The sequence below is a fragment of the Molothrus aeneus genome, chromosome 13 (genome assembly GCF_037042795.1).
Source record: "Molothrus aeneus isolate 106 chromosome 13, BPBGC_Maene_1.0, whole genome shotgun sequence".
NCBI classification, from domain to species: Eukaryota; Metazoa; Chordata; class Aves; order Passeriformes; family Icteridae; genus Molothrus; species Molothrus aeneus.
The window spans coordinates 1865870-1890543 of NC_089658.1; the positions used below are offsets into that span (position 1 = coordinate 1865870).

At 56.1% G+C, this 24674-nt stretch overlaps 1 protein-coding gene across 1 annotated transcript; it reads right to left on the minus strand.

Moving 5' to 3' along the window:
• Positions 1 to 845: 845 nt before the first annotated feature.
• On the minus strand, positions 846 to 24674 carry RBPMS2 (RNA binding protein, mRNA processing factor 2). The gene is made up of 8 exons (XM_066558923.1): positions 24571 to 24674; positions 13039 to 13116; positions 12380 to 12418; positions 11826 to 11888; positions 10866 to 11016; positions 10158 to 10306; positions 1678 to 1747; positions 846 to 1438 (listed from the first exon to the last, which is right to left on the minus strand). The coding sequence occupies exons 1-7, from the start codon at positions 24628 to 24630 to the stop codon at positions 1685 to 1687; spliced, it is 603 nt and encodes a 200-aa protein (XP_066415020.1). The 5' UTR covers positions 24631 to 24674; the 3' UTR covers positions 846 to 1438; positions 1678 to 1684.

Sequence of the window (24674 nt, forward strand, 5' to 3'; positions counted from 1 at the left end):
GCCAGGGCTTGCCCTGCTCCCGGGGGGAGGGAAGATCCAGCTCCTGGTCCTCAGCTGCATCCCAAAGCAGCCTGCATCCTTCCAGCCTGGGAAATGGGGCCAGGCCTGCAGCATCCCACACCATTCCCACAAGAAAACACCAAGACCACAGAAAAAGTCACAGCAGCCTCTGGGTATATATATTTTTTTTTGGTTGCATTTCATATATTATCCAGTTTCACATTCTCATAGGATCAGCAATTATAGAGCAACTTATTCTCAAATCTTTTAATACAAGCGAGACAGCCATGGTCAGATAATACTTAAAGCACTTCAATACCAAGCAATAAGATGCTAAAACAAAAATTGCACAATTTCTTGTTTACTATGCCTGACTGAATCATTGGTACAGAAGACAACCCTTCTTTTTCAAGCTTTTAACTAAACATTAACTTATCTTACAGGATTACAATTTCTCTTTAATAATAATAATAATAATTAATTGCACACAAACACACAAGAAATTCTTTATGATGCATAAATATTTCCTTATTACACATGGTACAAAAATACTCGTACTTTTTTTTTTGTTCGGTATTCCCATAAGGATGGCTGATTATTTGGCAAGACTGGATGCTCTCCAATCAGAAGAATGTGGGGAAAAAAAAAGAAAAGAGGTTAGATATTTTACAGCTGTTCTATATATAGAAGTTTGAAGAAGGAAAAAAATAATACAATAACCCTGACTTTAAAACAAGCAGAATGGATGAGAACAAAAACCCAGTGCATCATACTTTAAAAAAAAAAAAAAGAAAAAAAGAAAAAAAAAAAAGCATTTTTCAAATTTTTCTGGTCATCCTGGGGAGAGGAGGGTGGAGGTGGGAGAAGGGGTGAGACAAGGACAGTTAGTATTTCTCAAAGCCAAGTCTTCACCGAAGCAAGAGGAAAACCTTGATGGATCAATCCGTTGGGCCAAGACCTGTTGCTAACGGTTACACAAACGCTAGAACAAACAAACTTACACTCACACAGACACAAGTTAAGTGTTTTAATTCATGCCAGAAAACATGCAAAACCCATGTTGCCTTTCGATTCCTTCAGCCGAGCTGCCCCCGGGGCAGGGGGAGCCTGGGGACGCCCAGGACCTGGCCCCGGCTGGGTTTCAGTGCAGCCGGATGGCAAAGCTCAGGCAGGGAGGAGGTCCTGGGGATGGAGGGAGGGAGGGATGGATGGATGGATGGATGGAGGGAGGAAGGGATGGAGGCAGCACACAGCCCGTGGCTGGGGCCACAATGGCTTCACAGTCCAGGGAAAGGGGGGCTGGCAGCCCCGGGGGCAGCGCGGCGGGGCCGGGCGCGTTGTCCTCTGGCCACGTACCAAATCCAGAGGGGGAGCGATCATCCCTGGCACATCCCTCTGTGGAGAGGCAGGGAGGAGGAACACAAGCCCAGGAAAGACACTGTGGGAGAGGAGCACGGTGAGCAGGGCCAGCTGGACCCCTGTCCTGAGAGTCCCCCACAGCCTCCACCCCAGCCCAGGGCTTGGGGGTCTCCCTGCTCCTGTCCAGGAAACCCAACCACATCCCTGGGTGGGTGTTGGGGCTGAGCCCAAGCTCCCATCCCACCTCCCCCCAAGAGTCCAAGGAGCCCAAGGAAGAGCAAGACAAAGACCTGACTCCAAGAGTAATTAATTACTTACTAATGAACTAACAAAACTGACGAGACTTCCATCCTTGCTGGGTAGCTTCAGAGGGAGGGTACCAGCGCATCTGGAAAAGAAAGCCACGGCAGAGGTCCATGATCCAGGATCACCTCAGCCAGAGCACAAACCTTCAGCTCCTTCAAGCCATGTGCAAGGTCCACAGAGCAAAAATGTCTCCAGCACAGGAAAGGAGGCTCCAGGGTGAGCTCCAAATATTCCTTGAATAGCTCCACCCTCAGCCAGCCAAAGGAGGCATCTCAAGACCACACATTAAAACCAGACAACCTCTACAGGACATGTAGGGGGAAGAAGTGGCTCATCTACTACAGCAGATGCCCACGGAGTTTTCCAAGCCCCAACTCTGCTACCAGGAGTGGCTCCAGGCAAACCACACCATGGGAAGAACTTGGAAGAGCTGCAAACCAGCAAGACTTGGAGGCTTCCCTTGGAAGCCTTGGAGGCAGGTGGTCGCTGCCACATCTATTCCTCAGACCTGCTCCTTGCCAAGGAAATGGCTGGATGGGGACCTAACAAACAAACAAGCAAGGGACAGTAGCTGAACAGACACTTTCCAGCCCCTCAGGAGACACAGTGAGCTGGCAACACCCAGCCCCACAGCCTGGGACATCCACATGGTCCCATCTGGTCAGCAGGGCCAGTGTGTCCAGCTGGGCTGCACCAGCAGCTCCGAGCCTGACAGCAGCAGGAGACAAGCCCATGCCACTTGACTGAGCACAGATCCAGCAGCAGGAGCAGCAACTGGAGCTTGGAGCTTGGTCCTGCTCCTGGAGCACAGCAGCCACCCCCCACTCCTCCCTCCCCAGCTGCCAGGAGAGAAGCACAGCCTCAGCACGGTCAGGGCTCTGGGAACCAGAACAATGATGGACTTGGTTCTAAGATGGGGAGAAAAGTGGCAGAAAACCCCCTGGAGCCCCCTGTGAGCCACTCCCCTTGTCCCATTCATACTGGCACAGCTGTCCCCTCGCCCAAACAAGCCTGGCTCGATGCTCCTCTCCCAAGGACATGCAGCACACTGCCACAACCTCTGCACTGGCCAAGTTCTGCCCCCACAGGCATTGGGGCCGCAGTGCCAGGAACTGCAGCCACATGAGCTATGAGCCTTGAGAAGGCTCCTAAATGAGCCCTGCCAGTCAGCAGAAGCTCTGTCCTCACAGGAGCCCCTCATCAGCTCAGAACAAAGCCAGTCTGAACAAGACTTGAACAACCTGGTCTAGTGGAAGATGTCCCTGCACATGGCATGGGGGTGGAATGGGATTGGTTTAAGGTCCCTTCCAACTCGAACCATTCCACGGTTCCATCATCTGCTGGACTCTTGCCAGACACCTTCACAAGTCAAGTGGGTGCCACTAAATCAGCTCCCAGCTGGCTCCATACCTCACTCCCTGGCACAGCATCCCAGTCACTCCAGCCATGGCAATCAAGGGCATGGAGACCCTCCTCCCCCAGTGAGGGGTCCCACCTGGTGCCAGCACCAAAGTGCCACCCAGCGTCTCCTTTCACTTCTCCTTTAGCCTGGGAGAGGGACCTTTGCTGCCCAGTCAGGGCCACCACACTGTGCACAGCCACTACCCAGGAAGGTTTGGCATGGGCAGCAGCATCACTGACACCTTACAGGGCCACCGCAGCAGCTGCCAGAGCAAGGACAGGGGTTTCTTGTGCCCTGTCACCAGGAGGTGCTTGCTCAGCTGAGCCACATCTCTGCAGCCGTCCTCCCTGGCCAGTGTCTCCCCCTGCACACCCTCCCCTCCACAGCTGGAAGCAGTTTCCTCCTGCCCAGCAGGAAACTCCCCCTTCCTTCACAAGGCTGCAAGAGCTTAACCCTGAGAGCTGCCTCTGCCCCACGCAGGCTGGGGAAGCAGCACAGCCAGGCCATGCACAGCCAGCCCAGCCTGGTGCCCTCCATCCTGCCTCAGAGCCACCTTCTGCCCCCCTGCAGAGCCTCAGCACCTCCACTTTGAACAGAAGTCCTGGTTTGCTCTTAAAACACACATTGTAGCTCTGCTCTGAGCTAATTAGCTCATAGTTCATAGCTAATAAACCATCAGTGCAGTGGACCAGCCCTCCTTGCCTTCCCCCTGCAGGTCTGCAATGCTCACACACCAAACCCAGCCAGCCTGACCCACCGTGGCCCCACAGGCCAGCCCTGCATTCAGAGGGTTCAGCCTGGAGCCCTGCAGGAGCTGACACAGATGTGACAATCCTGGGTACAATCCAAGGCTCTGACATGCTGGCAGGGTGAGGGAATGACCTGCCAGGCCTTTCAGCCTACAGAAAGATTAAGGGCTTGAAGGGATGAGGCAGGAACTCAGTAGGAGGGAGGTTCCCAAAGCCAGCAGAAAACACTGGAAGCTGTGGATCAGAGCAGATAGCCAAGAGGACACTCTCTAGGCAGTTTTGTCTTCACACCCCTCCAAATACTACATCCATCAAGGAGGAAGATGAGAACTGATGGAGATGCTCAGCACTGGGTGAGGAGAGCACAGCAAGAGAGGCTTTTACTGGAAGGGACACTGTTGTTTCTGGAGAGGCATTAGCTCACAATTGGAAAGGAGTCTGGTCACACCACCAACACATCTCCTGCTCACAGGGATGAGGCAGCCACTGCTGGCCAACTGCTGCAGCCTCATGCTGCTGCCTTCAACATCTGTCCCAGAAACAGCTGGAGAGGAGAAATGTGTGCCTCTGCCTGTCACCTCCCAGAGGCCAGGAACCTCTCCCTTTCTGCAGCACAACACCAGCAGCTGCCTTTTAAAAGTCACAATGAAATCATAAATGGGGCAGAGAAACAGCCCATCAGAGCCCCACTCTCCTTGTCAAAACCTCCTTTGTCTCTCCCAATGCTCTCAGAATTTAAGTATCCAACTGTCCACCATCCCCAGGGAGGGCAAATCCTTCAGAAGAGGGGAAACAAGGACCAAACACACAGGTCCCTCCTCAGAGCACCTTTGGCTTGGAGGACCTGCCTTTCCTCCTTAGTTACCTCTAGGTCTGCAGCCAGCCCCAGCATCTCAGAGCTGTGACCTATCTCTACAGCTGGAATGGTCCCCAGGGATGATTCCCTCCGCTCCTGGGAGCTGGTAGGATCCAACCAACACATCCAAGAGCTGCATCTCCCTGCCAAGCTGCTGAAGAGCAGAGCAAACCCTCACTGGTGCTGCTGAGATGCCCAGCCTGGCAAGCCAGGAGCAGCTGGCAGCAGCAGCACAGGTGCAAGCCCTGGGCAGCCCCCACGGGCAGGGAGAGCTGCTCTGCTCCATCTGGACACAGCCCATGGAGTGTGACCAGGCAGGCAAGGATGGCAGCACCTCACCCACTGGTGTGTGCTGGACACACACCCACCCCAGAGCGGGCACTGCACCCTGGCACCTGCTGGAGGGCCCCTCAGGGGCTGGGGTGGGGCACAACGAGGTGTGGGACCAGAGCAGCTCAGCCCAGCACCAGGAACACCAGATGCAGTGGGATCCAGCCCATGCATCTCCACGAGGAGCTCTGGTGAGGGAGAGCTGGAGGATCAGCACACCATCCACAGCAAGGCAGGGAGCATCTGGCACAAGGCAGGCACTGATCCATCCTCTCAGGAACATTTTAACAGGTGTGCATCCATCCATCAGTCCAACACCTTGCACTCTATGGCTCAGGGAGACACACCCCTCTCTGAGACTGCAGCAAGGAAGCATTTCCCTTTTTTACAGCAAGTTGTGTTGCTTTCTTTTGGATTGAGCCAGCCAGGGAGAGCCACTGTTGGCCACAAGTCTCTTCTGATGGCCCAGCAGTCCCTTTCACCACCACTTAGCCAGGACAGCTGCTCAGAGCATCCTCTGCTTGGAGCATGCCCAGAGCATCTCCTGCCTGCTTTTCCCTGGCTAGGAGGGAGCTGCTGGCTGGGAGCTGCTTGGCCAGCTATGCCACCACTGTCACTGGAGTTTAGAAAGTTGCCACAACCATGAATATCTTGAACAAGAGGCTTCACATCTCTGGGAAGCATGGAGCTGGCCCAGAGAGAAATATTCCTGGGAAGTCCCTACACGACAGCACCAACAGGCAACGAGTTATTAGGGACAGAAAATTCATCCTGTCTCCAGTCTAGGGTGGGTCTGTCAGCTTTTCCCCGCAAAGGAAAGGGAGTTGGGACCAACCTCTGCTTTCATCAATGGCATCAGCCTCAACCCAGCACCAGGAAGTCCCAAGGTCCTTCCAGGCTCTTGCACAACCACACAGCCATGATCCAGGACTGCTCCCTCCACCCACCACTCACTTGGACAGGTCCCAGAACCAGAGACCCGCCTCTGCCATCTCCTCAAGGAGATGCTTCAAGGGAACCTTGGCAGCCCCCGCCCAAAGAGACTGGCATCTCTGTGCCCTCAGGCCTTGAGCTGCCTCACTGCCTTGGAAACACCTACCAGGGACTCCAGGCACCCAACACATCAGCTGTGTCCCCAGCAACACCACCTGGCCATGTTTTTATGGGCCAGTCCTGCATCCAACCTGCTTCCCACAGCAAGTCCTGCCCAGAGCAGAGTCCTGCCCCATGGGGGCTGCCACAGCTGGAAGCATCTCTGCAAAAGAGTTCTAGAAGCATGGATTGCCCTGGCATCCCCAGCTGCCCACTCACAGCCTGGTTTAGGGGCACCCCAAACCAGTGGCTCCACCTCAGAGACACAGTGCAGCCCAAGTCCCTCCTACCAGCAATGGACAGCTCTGTCTACCAGGACCAAGCAGAACCGACAAGCTGTGTCATTGTCTCTATGCCTGTGTCAAGCTCTTCCCATCTTCCCAGGAGGGGAAATTATAACTCTGCACATCTTTGCACCTCACAGTTTTCTAAGGGCAAAGGCAGACCTGGGCCCTCATCTTTGGTGGCTTCTTTTCTTATCATCAGTTCCACAGAGAGAGGAAAAGGTCTGCTCAGAACCACTGCTGGAGAAGTGAACCAGGGCTCATTTCCTTCAGTCAAACATCAACCATCCCCCTGGCAACCAGTCCCAGGCCTTTCCCTCTTCCCAAGCTCCCAATCTCCTACACCACACACCCCTCTCTCCCAAGGCTGCTGATTCCCTCATTACAGCTCACACAGCCTGGGTCCTGCCTGTGATTTCAGGTTGCAAGAGAGAAGCCAAGCTCCAGGTAGGAACTGGCTCCATTTCCATTACCAGAGAGGAAAGCAGTGAGATTAGACCCACGATCAGGGCAGGGTCTGTCCCGGTGGGCGATTCTGGAACAAAGTGACCGGCAAGTGCTGTTGTCTACGGTGCCCACTAAAATTTAGTTGTGTGCTATCAACTACCACGTCACTCACCTCCCCCACCGTGTGCCAGGAGTGAGGTCAAGGTGTATTTCTGGTTGCCCTTGAAGGGGTCAAGGTTGGGGAGAAACCAGGTTTCTTTCAGGCTGAGTGGCAGGGTGGTGTCTGCCCCAGCCCAACCGGGCTGCTCCCCTCCCAGGGCAGGGCCTGGCCGAGCCTGGCTCAGCTGGAGGAGCTGATGTAAGATGGTGCCATGCTGTGTGCGCCATGTCATGTGCTGCCAAGTTGGAGATGTGGGTTAGAAAGAAGGCCTGGCATCTCATTCCCCAGGCTCTGGTGGGTGGGTAGCGTGAGGCCCATGCACTGGGTTGCCAAGGAGATACGGGCTACAGAGATGGGCAGAAGCTTGCAAATCCCACAGTGCACCTTGGAGGAGAGATGGTTACCTTACCAGTCTTTCCAGACGTGGCTGCCATCATGCTTAACACTTCTAGGAATGGAGCTGTGGTACAGCCACTCCACTAGCTGCAATAAGGCATCACTAGGGCGTCCCATCTCCAGGGACAGCTCTGAGCTTCGGGGCTAGCCTGCGCTGGCATCATGGCTGGAGTTCACTAGGGACATCAAAGGAGGGATTTGAGAGAGGGTGGGAGGGAGGGAAGGCAGATGGGACAATCTTAAAGTCAGCAGAGTCCCCGGTGGGGCAGGGTCAGGCTACAGTCCCAGCTGCAGCCACCTGGTGCCTGCCTGGAGCAGTGCCAAGGCAAGGACGAGCCAGGAGCAGCAGCCATCGCTGGGAGTGGCTTACCAAGGGTTCCCGAGGCCAGGCCAGCCTCTCACCACCTCCTGCCCCTCATCCCTCCTGCCAGCCCTCTGGGCAGCTCTTCAGGCCAGGCCACCTCCTCTCCCCATTGCTGAACTCAGCTCTGCAAGAAGATGAGCCCTTCAGGTTTAAATCTCTTGTGACAAGATCTTGGTTTAGCTACATCCTCCAACTTCTTGCCTGCCTCAAGGCTGATCACTGTGGAGCTGCTACAGCTCTGGCCATCCCCATGGATGCCCTCCAGCCCACACCAGTCCAGCAGGAGGAAGAACTGTGACTGTTCTGGGGAATAACCCATAAGCCCAGCAGATGAGTGAGCCAGCCCCTCCCAGTGAGGGCAGAGGGCTCAGCACACAGGACTAAGGGCACAGCTTTTAGCCCAGTTTGTGAGCAAAAGTCATCTCCCTGTTGTGCTCCACCCTCAGCTCTGCAAGGGACAGGGCTCCAGCCCAGAGCTGCCAGCACGAGTAATGTTTAACCCCACTAAATTTTATTGGTAACATATCCTGTGCCAGGACATGCCCCTGCAGGGTCAGCACTGGCTCAGCACAGCCAGGAGCAGCTGGGACTGCCCAGCAGCCTCTCTGGAAAAGAGCTGGGTCCAGGCACAGCCTGGAGGGGCTGCACTGGCTCCCTAAGGCTTGGAGCCCATCACCACCCACGGACCCCCTTGGGCAGGGAGCTCTACCTACACAGGGAGCTCCTCAGGTCTTAGGATGAGGCCAGATGACCTCTTTAGAAACCAGCAGCTCACTAGCTGGAGGGTAGGAACTAAGACCCCAGAAGGAAAAGATGTAGCTGGGGGCCTCCTTAATACCCTCCAGAAAAGTGGACTTTTCTCCCCAACTTTGCACCGTAAAGTTTGGGTGTCTAAGCCTCACACTCAGGGTCCCTATGCAGTCACCAGTGAACACCCTGGAAGAAACTGCAGTGAAAGTTTCACCTCCCTCAACCAGCTCAGCCAGGCCAGAGGGGTTGATTTTTCCTGGTCCTCCCTTCCAGGGACAATTCATCCTTGACCACCACCCTACACACACAAGGGGCAGGAAAACACTTCTCTCCTGAGCCACTGAGGAGCACAGCACAGCCCTGTAGTTGTGGGCACCACCACCAACTTCTGGAAAACACCAGCAAGAACAACCTTCCCAGTGAAGAAGCAGCTTGGCTCTGGAGGTCCTTGGAAGAACATTCCAGTGCTCTTCCTGGTCCTGTCCTGAACCCCAATGTACTTCTCCCTACCCCCCTGGAGCTTCAGCCCAGCAACAGTTCACCTGTAGAAGGGCAGAAGGAGAGATTTGCAGGTGTGAGAGGGGCAGGACAGAGGACAGGAGTCTGCATCCACCCCACATGGCATTTGGGAAGCAAGCTTGGCTTGAAGCTGGGCAGTTACCATCACAAAGCTTGCAGGAAGCAACAGGATGCCCAAGGGCCAACACAGCTCACTGCCAGCCAGGACAGCAAGGTGAGAGGACACAGCTCCTCCTGCTCTCCATTTAAGCAGGGAAGAGTAGGAGTCAACACCCTGCCTGGCAGGGCAGAGAGCAGAGGTTAAGCCCCAGTGCTCAGTCCCACTGCCCCAGTCTCCCATGGCACCACAACGGGAGCAGACACAGAAGCAGGCACAGCACAGCTGGCTGGTCACACTGAGCAGGGAGGGACAGGGCTTCCAGCTTCTCCTGGACAAGTGCTTCAAACCAAGCACCTCAACTTGGAATTAGGACACTGCTACTCTGTTTTGACTTTCCCTTTGCATGTTGATGGTTTCAAGGTTTATGTGGTGTCTGTACGTTAAAGCATCTGTCAGACCAGTTCAGGCATCTCTACATTCTCAGCTGTCAGACCTGGGGACACCAGGCAGCTGCTTGCACCACCATCTGCACTTCCAGGGGCTCATGCATGGGATGACTCTCCTCACTGGCCTGTGCTGAGGGTAGCTAACACCCTGCTCCATCACAACTCCTCACTCTGGCAAGGCCCTAGTCACTTATCTCCTGCAGGACACCCTCCTCCAGCTTTGGAAGTGTGCGAGTCATTAGGCTGAGCCCCTCTGCTGCTTTTGCTGTGACTTGGGATGACATTTCATAGCTATGTCATGTGCAGGAAGCGTTTCCTCCCTGCAGTCCCTCAGTGGAGTTCTCTGGCCATGGGGGGCAACAAGACCAGCCAGAAATGGAGCCCTGACTTCTCCCACCCTCCTGCCCCTGCAGGGTCAGAAATCCTCAGCCAGCCCTGCCTGCTCTGGGCTGCACAGAGCCCTGCTTGGGCTGCCCTGCAGCGGAGCCGAGGCGCAGAGGGCAGGGTCTGGGCGGCCGAGCGGAGGCCGCGGGGACGGAGCCCCGTGGCGGGGACACAGGAGGGGCAGCCCCGGCTCGGGAGCGGGGAGCGACTCACCTGAGCGTGAAGAGCGGCGGCCGCGGCAGCCGCTGCCGGGTACGTGAAGGCGGCGTGGGGAATGGCAGGGGTCAGCTCCGTGGTGTACAGCGGGTAGGGAGCCCACGCCTCCGGGGACGCTGGGATGAGAGCCGCTCCAGTCAGGTCATCTACAGGAGGAGGAGACAAGGGACAGCGTCCCAGGACTGGCCCCAACAGCCTGCTCTGGGGACAGGCTCTGGATTACCCACCCCAGGCTAAAGCTTTGCGCTGCCATCTTGATCAGCTGCTCCTCCAGCCTCCCAGCCTCGACAGGAGAACCCAGGGATGTGTTGCATTACAGCCCCACGTGGGCTTTGGACACTGGTCCACACAGCAGCCACAGGATGCAGGACAGGGGGCTCAGAGCCACATTACAGGTCACCCCATAAGCCTCAGTAGGGCTACTCAGCCCACCAGGCTACATAGAGGGTGAATAGCACAGGACTCATCCTTTATGCTTCACATTTAGGGATGCTTTAAAAGATTTATAGTATCACTTGAGCTACCAAATGCAACTTTCATGTCTCAACAGTTCTGTGCTGCCCAGATGCCTGTGACTCTCCTGTGGCTCCAGCACCCTGCTGGCCTCCCTGCCTGGCAGATTCCAGGCAGAACAGAGGTGGGTCTGGGCTCCTTTCCATTCTCAGAGTTGGAGCCATGACCCCAAGCCCCTCCCAGCATACTCACAGGGGTCCCGTGCAATGAAATGTGCACCCAGGGCAGGGTGGATGTTGGTGGGGTTCGGTGTGGCCATCAGCTTGCTCTTGGCCATCTTTGTGTTGGCTTTAGCGAACTCTAACCGCAAGGTCTGCGGGTTCTCGGGGTCGAAGCGGATGCCCTGTCACAGGAGAGAGCACAGGGGCTTCTCAGAGGTGAAGCTCCAGCCCAAGCACAGGCTGTGGTTACTCATGGAGCAAAGGCCAACTGAGGAACCAAGGCCACCACTCTGCAGTCACATGCCCAGATTTTTGTCACCTCACTGCAACGCTCAAGCTCCCACATGCTTTTATTTTTATTCTTAGCTGGCCAGGACTACCGTTAGACCCAGAAGCACTGTTTCCAACATGAGGGACACAGTTCTGCTCCTTATGTGCAGTTCACCAACCACTACAGCAGGGATGCATATCAACATGGCTCAGGAAAGGTCTGTCTGCTGAAGCTGGGGTAACTGTCTATTCTGGAGCTGGAATAATCCCATCTGTGTGGGAGCTCCCATCTACACCTTCTGCCAGCCTAAGCAGAGGCACTAGCAGGTGTCACAAAGCCCAAGGCAAGGTCTACAGCACAGCAGAACCATGTCTTGCTGACCAGATCCCACCAACACTCCTTCAGGATGGGGATCATTTTGGGTGTCCTTTCCATGCTGACCATCCTCAAGATACTTTCTTGAGTCACAGCAGGTCTCCACACCCTCAGAGCTGTCTTCCAGTGGTCAAAAACTGCATAGAGACAGCTTGCATCCATTTGCCCAGGCTGATGTCAGCCTTGAACAGCTCTCCTGCCTCCCTGCTGGGACGCTGCAGGACCATTTCACTTCCACAGTCCAGGGCACAGCTGGTAGATGCCCTGCCTGTCTCTGCCCTCACTCTGGGTCCAGCAAGGCACATGGCCCCAGCCCTGCAGCCCCCCAGCACTTTGGGTACTCACATTCAAGGCGTTCTTGGCTGCTTCAGCGCCAGCCCGGCTGTCGAAGGTCACAAAACCCACTGGCTAAAAGAAACAACACCATTTCAGTTTGGAAGACTCTTCCAGCTCCTCAGGCTGCCTTACCACCCCTCTGTCCCAGACAACAGCAGAAGAGACCATCCTAAGCTGCACAGGGGCTTCAAGCAGAGCTTGGGGCATTGGCTCAAGATTCCTGCTCTGATCTGCTCCCACCACAAATGTTTTGGTGTTCTCATGTGTGGGGACACTGTTCACCCTGACAAGCCCCCAGCATGGCTACCCCTGCCTTGATCAGCATGGGAGAGAGGAAGGCTGATGGCAGCACAAGGTTTGAGGCTGAAGCCTCAGGGCTCACCCAGGGCAGCAGGAGGAGACATGGAGACATTCAGAACATGCTGGAATGTAGAACCCCTCAGTGTGGCTGCTGCTGGCCCAGACAGTGCTTTACACAGTGGAATGGGATCTGTCCCCTCTCCCCTCCTGGCATGTCCAGTTTGATAGCAAAAGCCAAAAATACCCAGGCTGGAAGGAGGTACCTGCTTTGAAGTCAGCTTGATCAGTGACCCCTCATAACCCTGCAGGAGAGAAGAAACAATCAGTGTCAGGCTCCTGAGGAGGCCACGCTGCAACCAAGACACAACACAAAGGCTTCAGGAGTTCCTGCAGCACCAAGCCCTCCACAGGGCAGGGGCCACAGTAGAAACAGGGACACTAACACTTCTTTTCCACCAGTAGAGAAGACTGGGAACAGAGAAGGTATTTTAGCTCTTCCATCCTGGCCCTTTGGGGAAAAATTCAATTTTCTAGATCTTCATCCAGCTACAAAGATGAGCACCCTGCCCTGGCTAGTGCCTAGAGGAAGCAGAGCACCCTCCCTGTGCTAGAGGAGTGCAGAGAAGGGAACCCCACTTGCCCTGAGACAGCCTGGAGAGTCTGGGGGATGAGGACACATCCTCAAGGAAGGGCTGGTCCAGCTGAGCAGCAGGGCTGACCAAGCAGGTTTCCTCAAGCTTAGAGGCAGCACAACTCCAATGGCAGGCCCCAGCTGGAGGCTCCCAGGTGAGCACAAGTCATGGGATCCTGTGCTGGCTTCAGGTTCCCATGTCGTCCCTACTTCCCCTGACAGACCTTTGGTGCCAGGTCCTCCACAAAGCAGCATCTTTCCCTCCAAAAACCAGATCTGAAGACTCCTTACCTTGAATGGCCGGAAGAGAAGGTAGAGCTCTCTGGGTTTGATATCCACAGGAAGGCCACTGACAAACAGCGTCCGTACCTAGGGGAGAGGCCGAGCAGCTGTACTGACAGGAGAGGTTTGCTGCCCGAGCAGCAGCACAGAGCACAGCTCAGAAGTGCACTAAGAACAGCACACCTTGCATCAAAGGTCCACTAACCCTTCCCTGCATTAGGGAGTGTTGTCCAGGATAAAACACACCCAGCTCTTTGACCTCCACCTCAAAGGATTGATGTCCTTACAAAACCTCAGGCCCTGGCACCATGGCCTGGGTTGATGAAGGCATGGACACCAGCCCCTCAGCCTGACAGGACCTTGATGGCTAAACTGGCAAAGACCACACACTGCCACAAGAACCAAGTCTGAAGCATCCCAAAGGTCCAAATGGACCAGTACAAACCCCAGTTCTCTCCAGATCTTTCTACAGATCACATACTGGATCTCCTCTCTTCAACCTACCCTGGCACTTTAATTCCATCACCAATTCAAAGGCAGCCCTCAATTTTGAGAAACACCTCACTGTCCCTTTTGACTTCTGCAACAGTCCCAGAACATGACTGCAGGAAGATTTTTGGGTCCATCCCAGCTCCTTCCCCAGCACACCTCAGAACCTTCCGGAGTGCTCCCATACCCACTCTCAGAGCAGTTATTCTGCTGTGCCCAGCCAAGAGCAGCTGTGCTGGGTCAAACCCCTGTAGCCATCTGCTCTTCCCAGGCTGTTCAAGTCATGGACCAAGTCCAAACACACTCATGTCAAAGCAAAAAACACATTGCCAGGGGAGGATTTCAATAGATAATCCATTAAAGTTATAGATAATAGTTCACTTGAATAACCAGGAAGAGAAAGTGCTGAAGGCTCCTGGCCTGGGAGAACTCTGCTCAACAGCCAGACTCCCCATGAGCACCTTCTCCCTGCACACTGGCTGGCACTATTCCCATAGGGAGCAGCTTGATGAAGCTGCAGAGGCTTTTTTAAATCAGCACAGAGCTGGAAAGGGAAGTTATGCACAACCAAAGTCATGAAGACATTCACCTGTCATTATGAACAAGGAGCAGGAGCCCCAAACCAGGGCTCATCTCCTGGCCTGCTTCCAGCACAGTGACCCCATTATGTTTGCAGAAGGGCTCTGCTCCCTTTTTTGTTTTGCTCAGCCATTTCCCCTTCTCCAGGCAGAGTGGGCTGTGTCCAAAACCACTTTTAGCAAGAATGTGCTTGCCCTGCTCCAGGGCTGGAGGCAGACCTGGAAACACAGGAGCCCCTGCCTCTGTAATTCTTTGGGGGCAGCCAGATAGAGACTCCACCACACAGGGAGGTTTCTCTTACAGATGAAAACTCACCTCCTTGAGCTCTTGTGCCCAGGACAGTCCTGCCAAGGCAGAAAAATGCCATTCCCAGGGTAAAGCCCCCCAGGATGAACAGTGACTGAGAAAGGCTTGGGGTGCTCCTGCTCTCCTGTGCATGCTGAAACTAAGGGCTGCCACTGTCCCCCACTAGTCTAGTGTGAGGAGCCTTCTCTGGCCCAGCACAGCTCAGGAGCAGAACCAGAGCACCCTTCCCATCCCCTGGCCCTTCAACATGGATGCCTCTACCACACACTCTTGCTTTGCCCTGCCTTGGGAAGCAGGATGCCGTGTGGAGCATTCAGGAACACTTTCCAAGCTCAGGCTCAGTCTGACAGGCTCCCCACCATCCCACCCTACATGTGGTGCTTTAAGGCACCACTCCAAGGCCACCCCATGCCTGGACAGAGGGGACAATGCCACTGTTCCCTGGCTTGCTGCCTGCCTCGAAGACCTCAACGCTTGCACTTGAGCATGAGCTCCACAGAGCGTTCCCAAAAGACCCACAGCCATCTCTTGCAGGGGAGGACTGCAGAGTGTGGTGGCACACATGTGCCTCAGCCATGTGAAAGCATTGTCCCTTTTCAATATTTCAGGATCCAAGTGCGCTCAGCCCCCAGAATGGATTTTTCTTCCGAGCAGACGGAAATCCACATCCCTGTTGGGTCTCTAAATGGCCCCGTGATGCGGCACTCGGTAACTCCTTGCGACAGGCGTGACTGGAGGGAAGATGCCTGGTGGCTCAGGGAAGGGGGAGCCAGAGCTGGAGCCCTCACATCAGCCTGAACACAGCAAGGCAGGTGCCCAGGAAAGCTCTTTGTCAGAGGTAACAGGCTCCCAGTGCCAGCCCCATAAGTTGCTGCCAAGGACAGGAGCAAGAAATCTCCTCTCGCTGACCAGAAGTTTCCCTTGGCCTCCAAGTCCTGTTCGTCACCATCCACAGCACTGAAAGGGCATTGGAAAGCCAAGCCACAGCACCCAGCAAGGGATACCATTGCTCCAAAGCATAGGCAATTCCAAATGCCACCAGCCAACCTCTCCAAAGAGGGTCTCAGGACAAACTAAGGAAGCCCCAGCTCAGAATGGCTTGTTGGAAGCAACAAGACCAAGCAGTTGGCTTTATCTCAACAATTCAGCACATCCATAAGTAATCTAGAGAAGGGTAAGGAAAGAGGGAGACCAAGTTATTCAGTGAAGGGAGAGTGAGGCTGGTGAGAGACCTGAGCAATATTTTCAAGGGACAGAGTGAGCAAAGGAGATTTAGGTTACCCCACAGGAGAAAATCAGGAGGCAGGTCACCAGTCTGAGCCTCTTGTGCACTGTGGGCAACCTGGCCCAGCCTCTTCCCCTGCTCCCAAAAGAGAGGAAGCTGTAGATGAGGGCAATGGGGTCTAGACAAGCATCTTGCAGTGGATTAACCAAACTGGGACTCTCCAGTCAGCCCAAGTCCTGCAGGCTTTGAGAGCCCCATGGTACCACCCAGGGCTGACAAATCCAGGCATCCAGCCCTTACACTCAACATGCCACAACAGGATAACTTCTGCTAAAACATGCCCTACTTCAAGTCCCTGCCACCAAACACCAAATCCAGCCTCCCCACAGTGCATCTGGAAAAGGTGCAGGACAAAAACCACCAAACCAAACAAAAACACCATCAAAAATGTCCATCCAGGGCTGGATCAGGAACTGCCTGGGCCAAACGACATGTGCAGACATGCAGCAGGAGCAGATGTCCAGGAATGCCATGTTCTTTTGCTCATTCTTAGGCTCTGATGCCAGGTGAGAGCAGTCACATCCCAGCCAGGGATCTGAACTGGACACATGGGCATGGGGGAAGCAGGACAGCAGAACAGCTCTCACCTGGGATAGCCCAGTAGGGTCACACTGCTGCAGGCCCTGCTGAAAACATTGCCCCTTCCCCATCCCTGCCCCTCTGGGGATGTCCCCAGTCCAAACACCTGATAGAGATGGAGGAGAGCCATGGAAAACAGGGTTCAAGCCAGGAGGGACAAGACCATCCAGGCCATCTCAGAGAGGGAGGACCCCAGCATAGCTTCCCACCCAGGGGGAGGAGGGACAGGACAAACCATTCAGCCCTCGAGTTGTCAGTGTCAGTCCTTGCACAGCTGCATCTCCCCAAAGAGACACAACCTTGGGCCAGCACAGCCAGGAGCTTCACACCAGGGCTGTAAAGGAGCCAAGCAGCAGCACCTGCCCTGTGCTGCCACAGCCCCAGCACTGCCAGGAGAGCAGCACAGCTCCCACAGCTCCTGGCCACAGCTGCTTTGGAGTAAGAGCTCTCAAAAGAGAGTTCTGAGCTGCCCTGCAGCCCCAAAAGGGTTGAGTAATGTCAGAAATGTTTGATGCAAGGGCAAAGGTACCCTGAGGGTGCAGTGATTGGGGTTTTTTTGTTAGAACATTGCTCCAAATCCCCCTCCTGGAGCCAGCAAGGCCAACCCTCCCCCCCGGAGAGATCAGTCCTTTAACTACATCACCCACGGCACAGCTTGGGCTACTCCAGCCCCCAGAACTGGCCTGGTCCTGGATCCATACTTGCAGCACCTGCAGCACAGCAGAGGCTCAGAGACACCTGAGCACAGGTACAGCAGGAATGTGCTCTAATGCCTCCCCCACACTGTGCCATTGGACATTCCCCCTCTCCAGGAAGCCACTCCAGTCTCACACCAGTTTTCCCTAGAAATGAGTCATCTCCCTCTAGTATATAGATATATTGTTGTGAACTAACAGACACTGAGCCTTCTTCCTATGCCACCAGCCCCATGCCACCCTGCCGAGGACAGGGACAAAGCTTTGCCACAGCATCCCAAAGGCACTTCCCGCTCCGCGGTGCCAGGAGCTCAGGGACACGGACCACAGGGATATGGAGCGCAGCTTTGCCCAGTGGGGTGCCTGCCTGCCATCGGGGGTGACCAGCGAGGCCAGAGGGGGACACAGAGCCCGGTCCTGGTGGCTGTGATGCAGCCAGGGCCACTTGACGCGAGAGCGCTGGAATGCGGCGAGGCTGCGCTGCCCCCGGAGCCGGGACTTATAAGGCACGAGAGCTTGCACAACAGGGCTGAGGGGAGGGGAACACACGGAGCCCACTGGCGGGGCTGAAAAATGGGACAGGATCCTCCCCTCGGTGTCTCACACACGGCCCCGGGGCTGCAGCGTCCAGCCATTGCAACCTGGAGCTGTTTTGGTCCTCAGCACAGCCCCAGGAACCGCAAGGGAGGAGAAAACTGGGAGAGAGGGATGTGTGGTGTGTGCGAGGGACAGCCCGGCAGGCAAGCAGGGCAGCCTCCACAGCACGGAGCAGGAATCCCGGGAGAAAGGGCTTGCAACTGGCTACTTCACTGCTCCGTGCCTCAGTTTCCCCTCCACCAGCCAGAAGGGAGGTGGCAAGAGCCGGGAGCTGCTGCCCTTGCAGAGCTCCGGTGTCCTCGGGCAGGATCAAGAGCCGCTCCAGCCCGGATGCCCAGAGCCCCCAGGCACTGGGAAGATGCTCACCCATCCCCGGAGGGGAAAGAGAGCCCTGAACCTCCCCCAGCGCTTGAAGCAAGGCAGCCTCAGGCATCTCCCTCCAAAAACAGCCTTTTGCACAAAAGGCACACGAGGACCAACGTCCCCCCGGCCCAGAGGGAAGAGAGCTGACCACAAGCCAGCCCAAGTGCACCAGCATTTTGTCCCCAAGGCTGTGGTGTCCCACACTGCTCATAGGCAGAGCAGCCTCTCCCCAGCACTGCTCTTCCCCCACGTCAGGCAGGGGATGTCAGTAGGGCTCAGCCACCCCTGTGGTCACGGGAGGAAGAAAACACTGACAAGGGAGAAGCAGGAGAGGCACCAGCCCCACTCTGGGAGAGCAGGAAGCACATGGCAGCTGATAAATCCAGGCACAACAGGACAGCACCCAAGAATAGACCTTGGCCCTGGCAGAGGAAGCTCTGCTGGTGTGGCTTTGCCATGGATGCCTGCTCCTGCTATCAAGTCCCATCACCTCTGTCTCTGCAGCCTCTCACAAAAAGAGCAGCACCCAGATGGGTTTGGACCTCAACAGGGGCTCAGAGCTGATGAAACATTTGGAAAGGACAGCCCCACAATCTCCAAGACATTACTGTCCAACAGGGCAGCTCCCCAGCACAGGGAGGGGCTGGCTGAGCACCCTCAGGTTGCCTTCATCACCTTTCACCTTGCCAAGAGGTCCACTAGGCCAGAGGGGACAGGCACCAGTGCCACAGCCAACGTGCTGAAGGACACTCACATCCATGCTGGCCATACCCAGCCATCACACTGAGCCCTGGGCTCCAGACAGCCTCACCTGCAACTCTGGTCTTGGGGACCTGCAGACACCTGTCACCATCAGCTGGAGCCATGGACTTTACCTGCTATGGACCAGCTTTTCCTGCCCACACCCAGGCAGGCGACAGGGGTGAAACAGGCTCCTCCCCAGGGTAGAGACTGGCAGGAGACATGGGTCTGGAAGCAGGACCCTCACCAGAAACATTCTCACCTCAGATCCTTCATTGAGTACATCTGTATCTGCCCCACCCACCACATGATGATTCCTGGGCACTCTTCAGTGCCATGCCTCCCAGGACACATCCAGAGGAATGTCTCCTCAAATCAACACAGTTTGGGGCAGCACACCCATGGCCGTGCCCCAGCCCCATGCAGCACGTCAGGTACCTCCACAGCCCAACAAACAAGAGCTCCATAAAACCCAGGTGGTGGAGAGCTGAAAGCTCCCAGCAGCTCTTCACTCTGGACAGCAGTTAGTGGAGTGTCACCCCAACACAGAGAGACCTCTGGGGACACCAGGAGGATGACAATCACCCACAGGACTAAGCCAACACTGCATCAGCACAGCTCTTAGCAAGACAGCACCACTAGACAGCAGGGAAGGGCTGTGCTGCCAAAATATGGAGCAAAAGCGCCAACCCGAACCCACAACACGCCCTCTGGCTGATCCCTCCCAATCCATGGCCCATGTTGCACTTCAGGCCATTGCTACAGGTGACCCAGGGCAGCTACACATTGAGGGAGACGTGGGACTCCTGTCCATGGAGTAGATGGGAAGGACAGACATCCCCAGGCCAACAGCTTCTGACCCACAGACACACCCCACAGCAATGCAAGAACCACACACCACCTGCACCACCCAAACATTTCCACAGCTTCTCCTGGGCTGTGCAGTGGGGCTGGAGGACCTCCACAAGGGTGAGGCCACCCACTGGGCCCTCAGGTTTCCAGCCACCCCAGCACACCAGGACCCAGAGCACCCTTGCCAAGCCTGTAGCACCCACTTCTGCCATGCCAAGGGCAGGGTCACCTGGTGCCACTACTCCCTCCTCATCAAATGTGCTGCCTGGCTCAGGATCACACTCAGTATGGGCCAGGTTCAGCAGCTCCAGTGTTGGAGCTGTGCCCCACTGTCCTGCCCCTCATTAGGTCCTTTCACAGGACCAGACGCACAGGGGGAACTTGGTTTCCACTATCCCATGAGGTGCAGGAAGATGCTGAGTCTTGTAGTGAGGTATAACCACCTCACTTCTACAGTCATGCCACAGTGAAGCTTCAGGCTGAAGCCTTTATTTCAGGCAGAGCTCCACAATAGGCAGCAGTGTTGCTTTGTGACCCACAAAGCAGCAAAGTCTCCAGGACTTGGCACGGCCAAGACCAGCAAAGTCTCCAGGATCTTTCACTCCACAACCTTCCACATTAGTTCCAGCAAGAGTCTTGAATTCCTACAGTGCCAGATCCTCAAGCAGAGCTATGAGGAAGGACAGCAAAGCCTGAACTACTCTTAGCTACTTCCCAGACACCTCAAAGGGCATCCTTCCTACTTTGGTGAGGACAAAGCAGAGACCTAGAAAGGGAACCATTGAGTTTGGCCCTTCCTGACTTCCACAGGCACCACTAAAAATCCATTAATTCTGAGGCTATGGAGGGAAAGTCCTGCTCAGCAGCTCCTCAGGAAGACTCATTCTGAAGCTGGTTCTCATTTAATAGCCCAGGTGGCAGGAGAAAGAAATTACCCCATCACGGGGACTAGTTGAATTGGGATGTCAACACTCAGACTCACATCTAAGAAATTTAGATTTGAAAGAGTGAGAAAGGAGAAGGAAGCTCCTTCAGAGGGTATTGACAGGACACAAGGAGATAATGGGGACATTCCCACATCCCTCCTCCTGTCAGAGCAACTCAGTGCTCAACCCAAGACCAAGAGGATGTCTGGGAACACATCAGTTCCCAGAACCCCTGTGTGCGTGGTGACTCCAGGGTGTCTGCTCAGCCAACAATCTGTCACTGACAGAAAGCTGCATCTAACACTTAGGGGGCTTTTAGGATGCATGCAAACAGCTCTGAGGCACCGTCCTGCCTCAGCCAGGCCAAGTGCAAGAGGATTAGTGAGCAGTGACTGTAACTACTACAGCTTCATGCTCCTCACAGTGAAGAGCAGCATCAGAGGAGACATTTGACTCCAGAACTCACACTAACCTTATTGGTTTGCAGCTGCAGAGCTGGAATCCACACATGCACGAGGTATCTAGGTCCACTCAAGCAGAGATTACAGAAGTCAAGAGATGCCTGGCACCAGTCCATGAAGTGCTACAGACATCCAGCACATAACACAGCCCACTCACCAGCAGCATTCCCAGGCAGTTCCAGCAGCTGTGGGGTGCAGCAGCTAAGGAAAAAGGGACGTAGGACTTGCTACTGATGAGATTGTCTGCAAGCCAAGAGTCTTCTGCCTCTCCAACAGAGAGTTTTCTAACCCACAGCCTTTCATGGACCAACAGGGAAGATCACAGAATTACATAATTATTTGGTTTAAAAGGGACCTTAAAGACCATCCTGTTCCACCCCCTGCATGGGCAGGGACACCTTCCACTAGACCAGGTGGCTGCAAGTCCCATCCAGTTTGGCCTTGAACACTTCCAGAAACAGAGCAGCCACAGCTTCTCAGGGCAGCCTGTGCCAGGACCTCACCCAGCCATGTGGAATTATTTCTTCCTAAGATGACCCTCTCTGGCAGAGCTTAGCCAAGTCCTCACCTGGGCTCTCCCAGCACACCTCACATTTAACACTTCCCACCTTCAGCAGTCTGGGATCCCCAAGCTCTACCTCAAGAGCAGCAGCCATGGAGCTGCAAACAGGCCCTTCAGACCAGCCAGAGGACACACAGGATAACCACAGACTCCAACTGCCAGTTTGAGCATCTATGTAGTCAGCTCCAGATCCATCCTGCTCGTGGTAGACCTACAACTTCCTGCTGACTTCCCAGGAGACCAAGAACTAATTTCTAGAGTAGAACCAACATGTCTGCACCAGGCACTCTGGAGAGCAGGGTGAACACACCGGGTTTTATTGCTATGCAGCCGTGGACACAATACCCAGTGTCCATGGGAAGCATGAGAGCTCCTCCAGCTGCTGGAAAAAGCTCAGCCTGCCACAGGGGTGGGAGTGCAGCACCTAGGCCTGTCCCACACTACCCTTCAGGACTGCCAGGAGAGATGCGGCCACGCAGATCGGTGGCTGGGCTGCCTGGAAAATTAAACAGAAGATAGCAGCAAGTGGGGAGGGATCGCGTTTGGGGAGGTGTCTGGTGAGGAACAGCAGGGACTGACATTAGGCCCTGTTTGTTTAACATTCCCGTTAACGACCTCGAGAGGAGCGAGAGGCATTCCTGTCCTCCGCATGTCACCAGCCAGGAAGCGGCGGCTGCGAGATCCAGGGGCTCACAGATAAGATAAAGGGAAAGGCTGAATTTGGGAGCTTCGCCCCGCTGTATCTGGGGCACACGGCGCCCTTCTGTGAGCGCCTGGGGAGGCAGTGAAGGAGGTGAATGGTGGGGGGGAGTGGGGGGGTGGAGGAGTGTCCACAGCGCCAGGATCTGGCAGTGTTATCCATGCAGTGTGGGAAAATATTCCAGCACACTCTCCTGCATATGTTGGGACTGAGGGATTCCACTTTGCACCGAATGTATTTATCGCTCTGTATGAAGGGGAGCTTCTGGGCAAGAATTTGGGCCCCTGGGCCGTGCTGGAATCCTGAATACAAGGTCACTCCTTATGCCTCCACTAGCCTCTGCAGTGAGGAACAGCTCCTGGTCAGCCAGGAGGTACTGGAAAAACAAGCATTCAGAGTAGGCTCAGGGTAGCCACCATGGAGCCCAAACTGTGCTCACCACCCACAGCGTTATGTCTGTTGGATTCTGGTGGAGAAAGGACTTTCCAACAGCAATCCCACCAGGGACAGGGACATTAACCCCCCAGCAGTCCCAGCCTGACCCAGGTGGCAGGTCTTTTGCTGCAGCCCTGGGTGCAGGAGGACAGACACACCCAGCGAGGACACAGACCATCCAACAGGGTGGACAGACCGAGCCCCTCCCCGCACGCTCCTGGAGGCTGCACAGCAGAGAGCAGGAGCCCCTTCTGTCCAACCCCTGCACACTCCCCAGGGATGCCATCTTTAACTCAGTTTTCCAGCCATCAAGCTCCACTCCTGGGAGGACCAGCCTCTCCAGAGGGTGAAGATTTCCTGAAACGCTCCAGCACCCGCTTTGCCAAACAATCACCCGGCAGGGGGGAACAGACTGGCTCTTGCCCAGCACCAGGAGCTCACCTGACCACCTGTGAGGCACCAGCCCAGCTAGAGCAACACCACTGGGATGGGATACACCAAGTGGCACCAACTTCAGGGACCTTCGCACGCCAGTCAATAACTGGATCAAAGAGCTGCATAGAATCTTCTGAGTGCTCATGCACAGCCTGTGAAACCCCCAGGTACCAAACCTCCCTCCAGCAGGAGCGGCACAGGGCCTCAGGTGTGGCATAGGGGCCCAGGTGCTCAGGCTCTCAGCCCACCCGGTGACGCTGGGACGCGCCACCCGCAGCATCCACATCCCATTGCCTCAGCGCATCACCTATGCCCTGTTCCACGCTGCGGACAGCATCGCTCCAGCCACCACCTGCCAATCCATTCCAGGCCATTACTCGGGTCCCCCTGGCTGGGGCTGGAGCCCAGGGGATGTGAAGGCCCCAAGTCAGCTGGCGTGCCGGGCCGCGCTGCCCGGTGGGTGGTGGAGCAAGCCAGGCGCCATGTTGCGGCGGCGAGAGCGCACGGAGGACGGCGAGGGGAGGGGACTGAGCACCTCCCCGGTGCTGAGGGCCAGGCGCCGAGGACTGCAGCAAAACACTTCCAAGGCCAGGCATTTTCCAGAGCCCTCTCCAAGATGGAGGGCAGCTAGTAACCCACTATGGCAATACCTGCTCCAGGGGTGCAGTGATGGCATCAGCCAATGGCTCCGACAGCCAAAGCGCAAATGTGGAGGGCTGCAAGCTCTGGCATGTGGCTATAGACAATTGACCCTCACTAGCCTTCCCAGCCCTGAATCCAGCAGCATCCAGGCTGTGGCTTGCAGTGGTATCTAGGGGAAGGGTCTGCCAGCAGGTCAGCTCAGTCCTACAGCCCCAGCCAGGCTGCCAGCACACACGGAGCAGGGCAGGGGCTCCTCCACTATTGTCCAAGTGTCTCCCTTGCAACCCACACGGGCAGAACGGTGCTGGATCCAGGAGCCCTCCAGCTACGGGGACGTGGCAACAGGACACCATGCCCACGGGCGCCGGCTGCGCTGGTTGGAGCGGGGACCTGCCAGCCCTCTACCCCACAGGCTACAGGGACGCCGGGCTGAGCACGGGACTCGCCCTGCCCGGCCCCAGCCCCTCCTCGGGGCGGCCCGGGGACTCCAGCACCAGCTCACCAACACCCTCGTACTCTGGCTCCCACAGCCTGGCCCCAGCTTCCCAGCCCGCAGCAGTCCCGGCATCTGGGCTCCGGCTCCTCGACGACCCGGGGGTCCAGCCCTGACACCGGCTCCTCTAGTCCCCAAAAGAGGCGCTGCGCTCGTTCCCGGCTTCCCCGACGCCCCGGTGCCGCCTCCGCGGTCCCCGATACCGCCCTGCTCCATCCCCAGTACCCCAGCCCCGGTTCCCCGACGACGCTGCGCTCCACCCGCCGTCCCCCGACACCCCGGCGTTCCATCCCCGCCGGCCCGACCCTGGTCCCGCCGCCGTCGCGACCCAGCCCCAGCCCCAGCCCCGTCCCCCGTCCCCTCCGGTGTCCCAGCGCCGCTCGCAGTTCCCCGGCGCCCACCTCCTCCTCGACGGTGCCGCCGCCGTTGGTGTGCTCGGTGTCCTTGTTGAGGTTGCTCATGGTGGGGTGCCGGGGCGGGGGGTGGTGCCGGCTGCTCCGGAGCT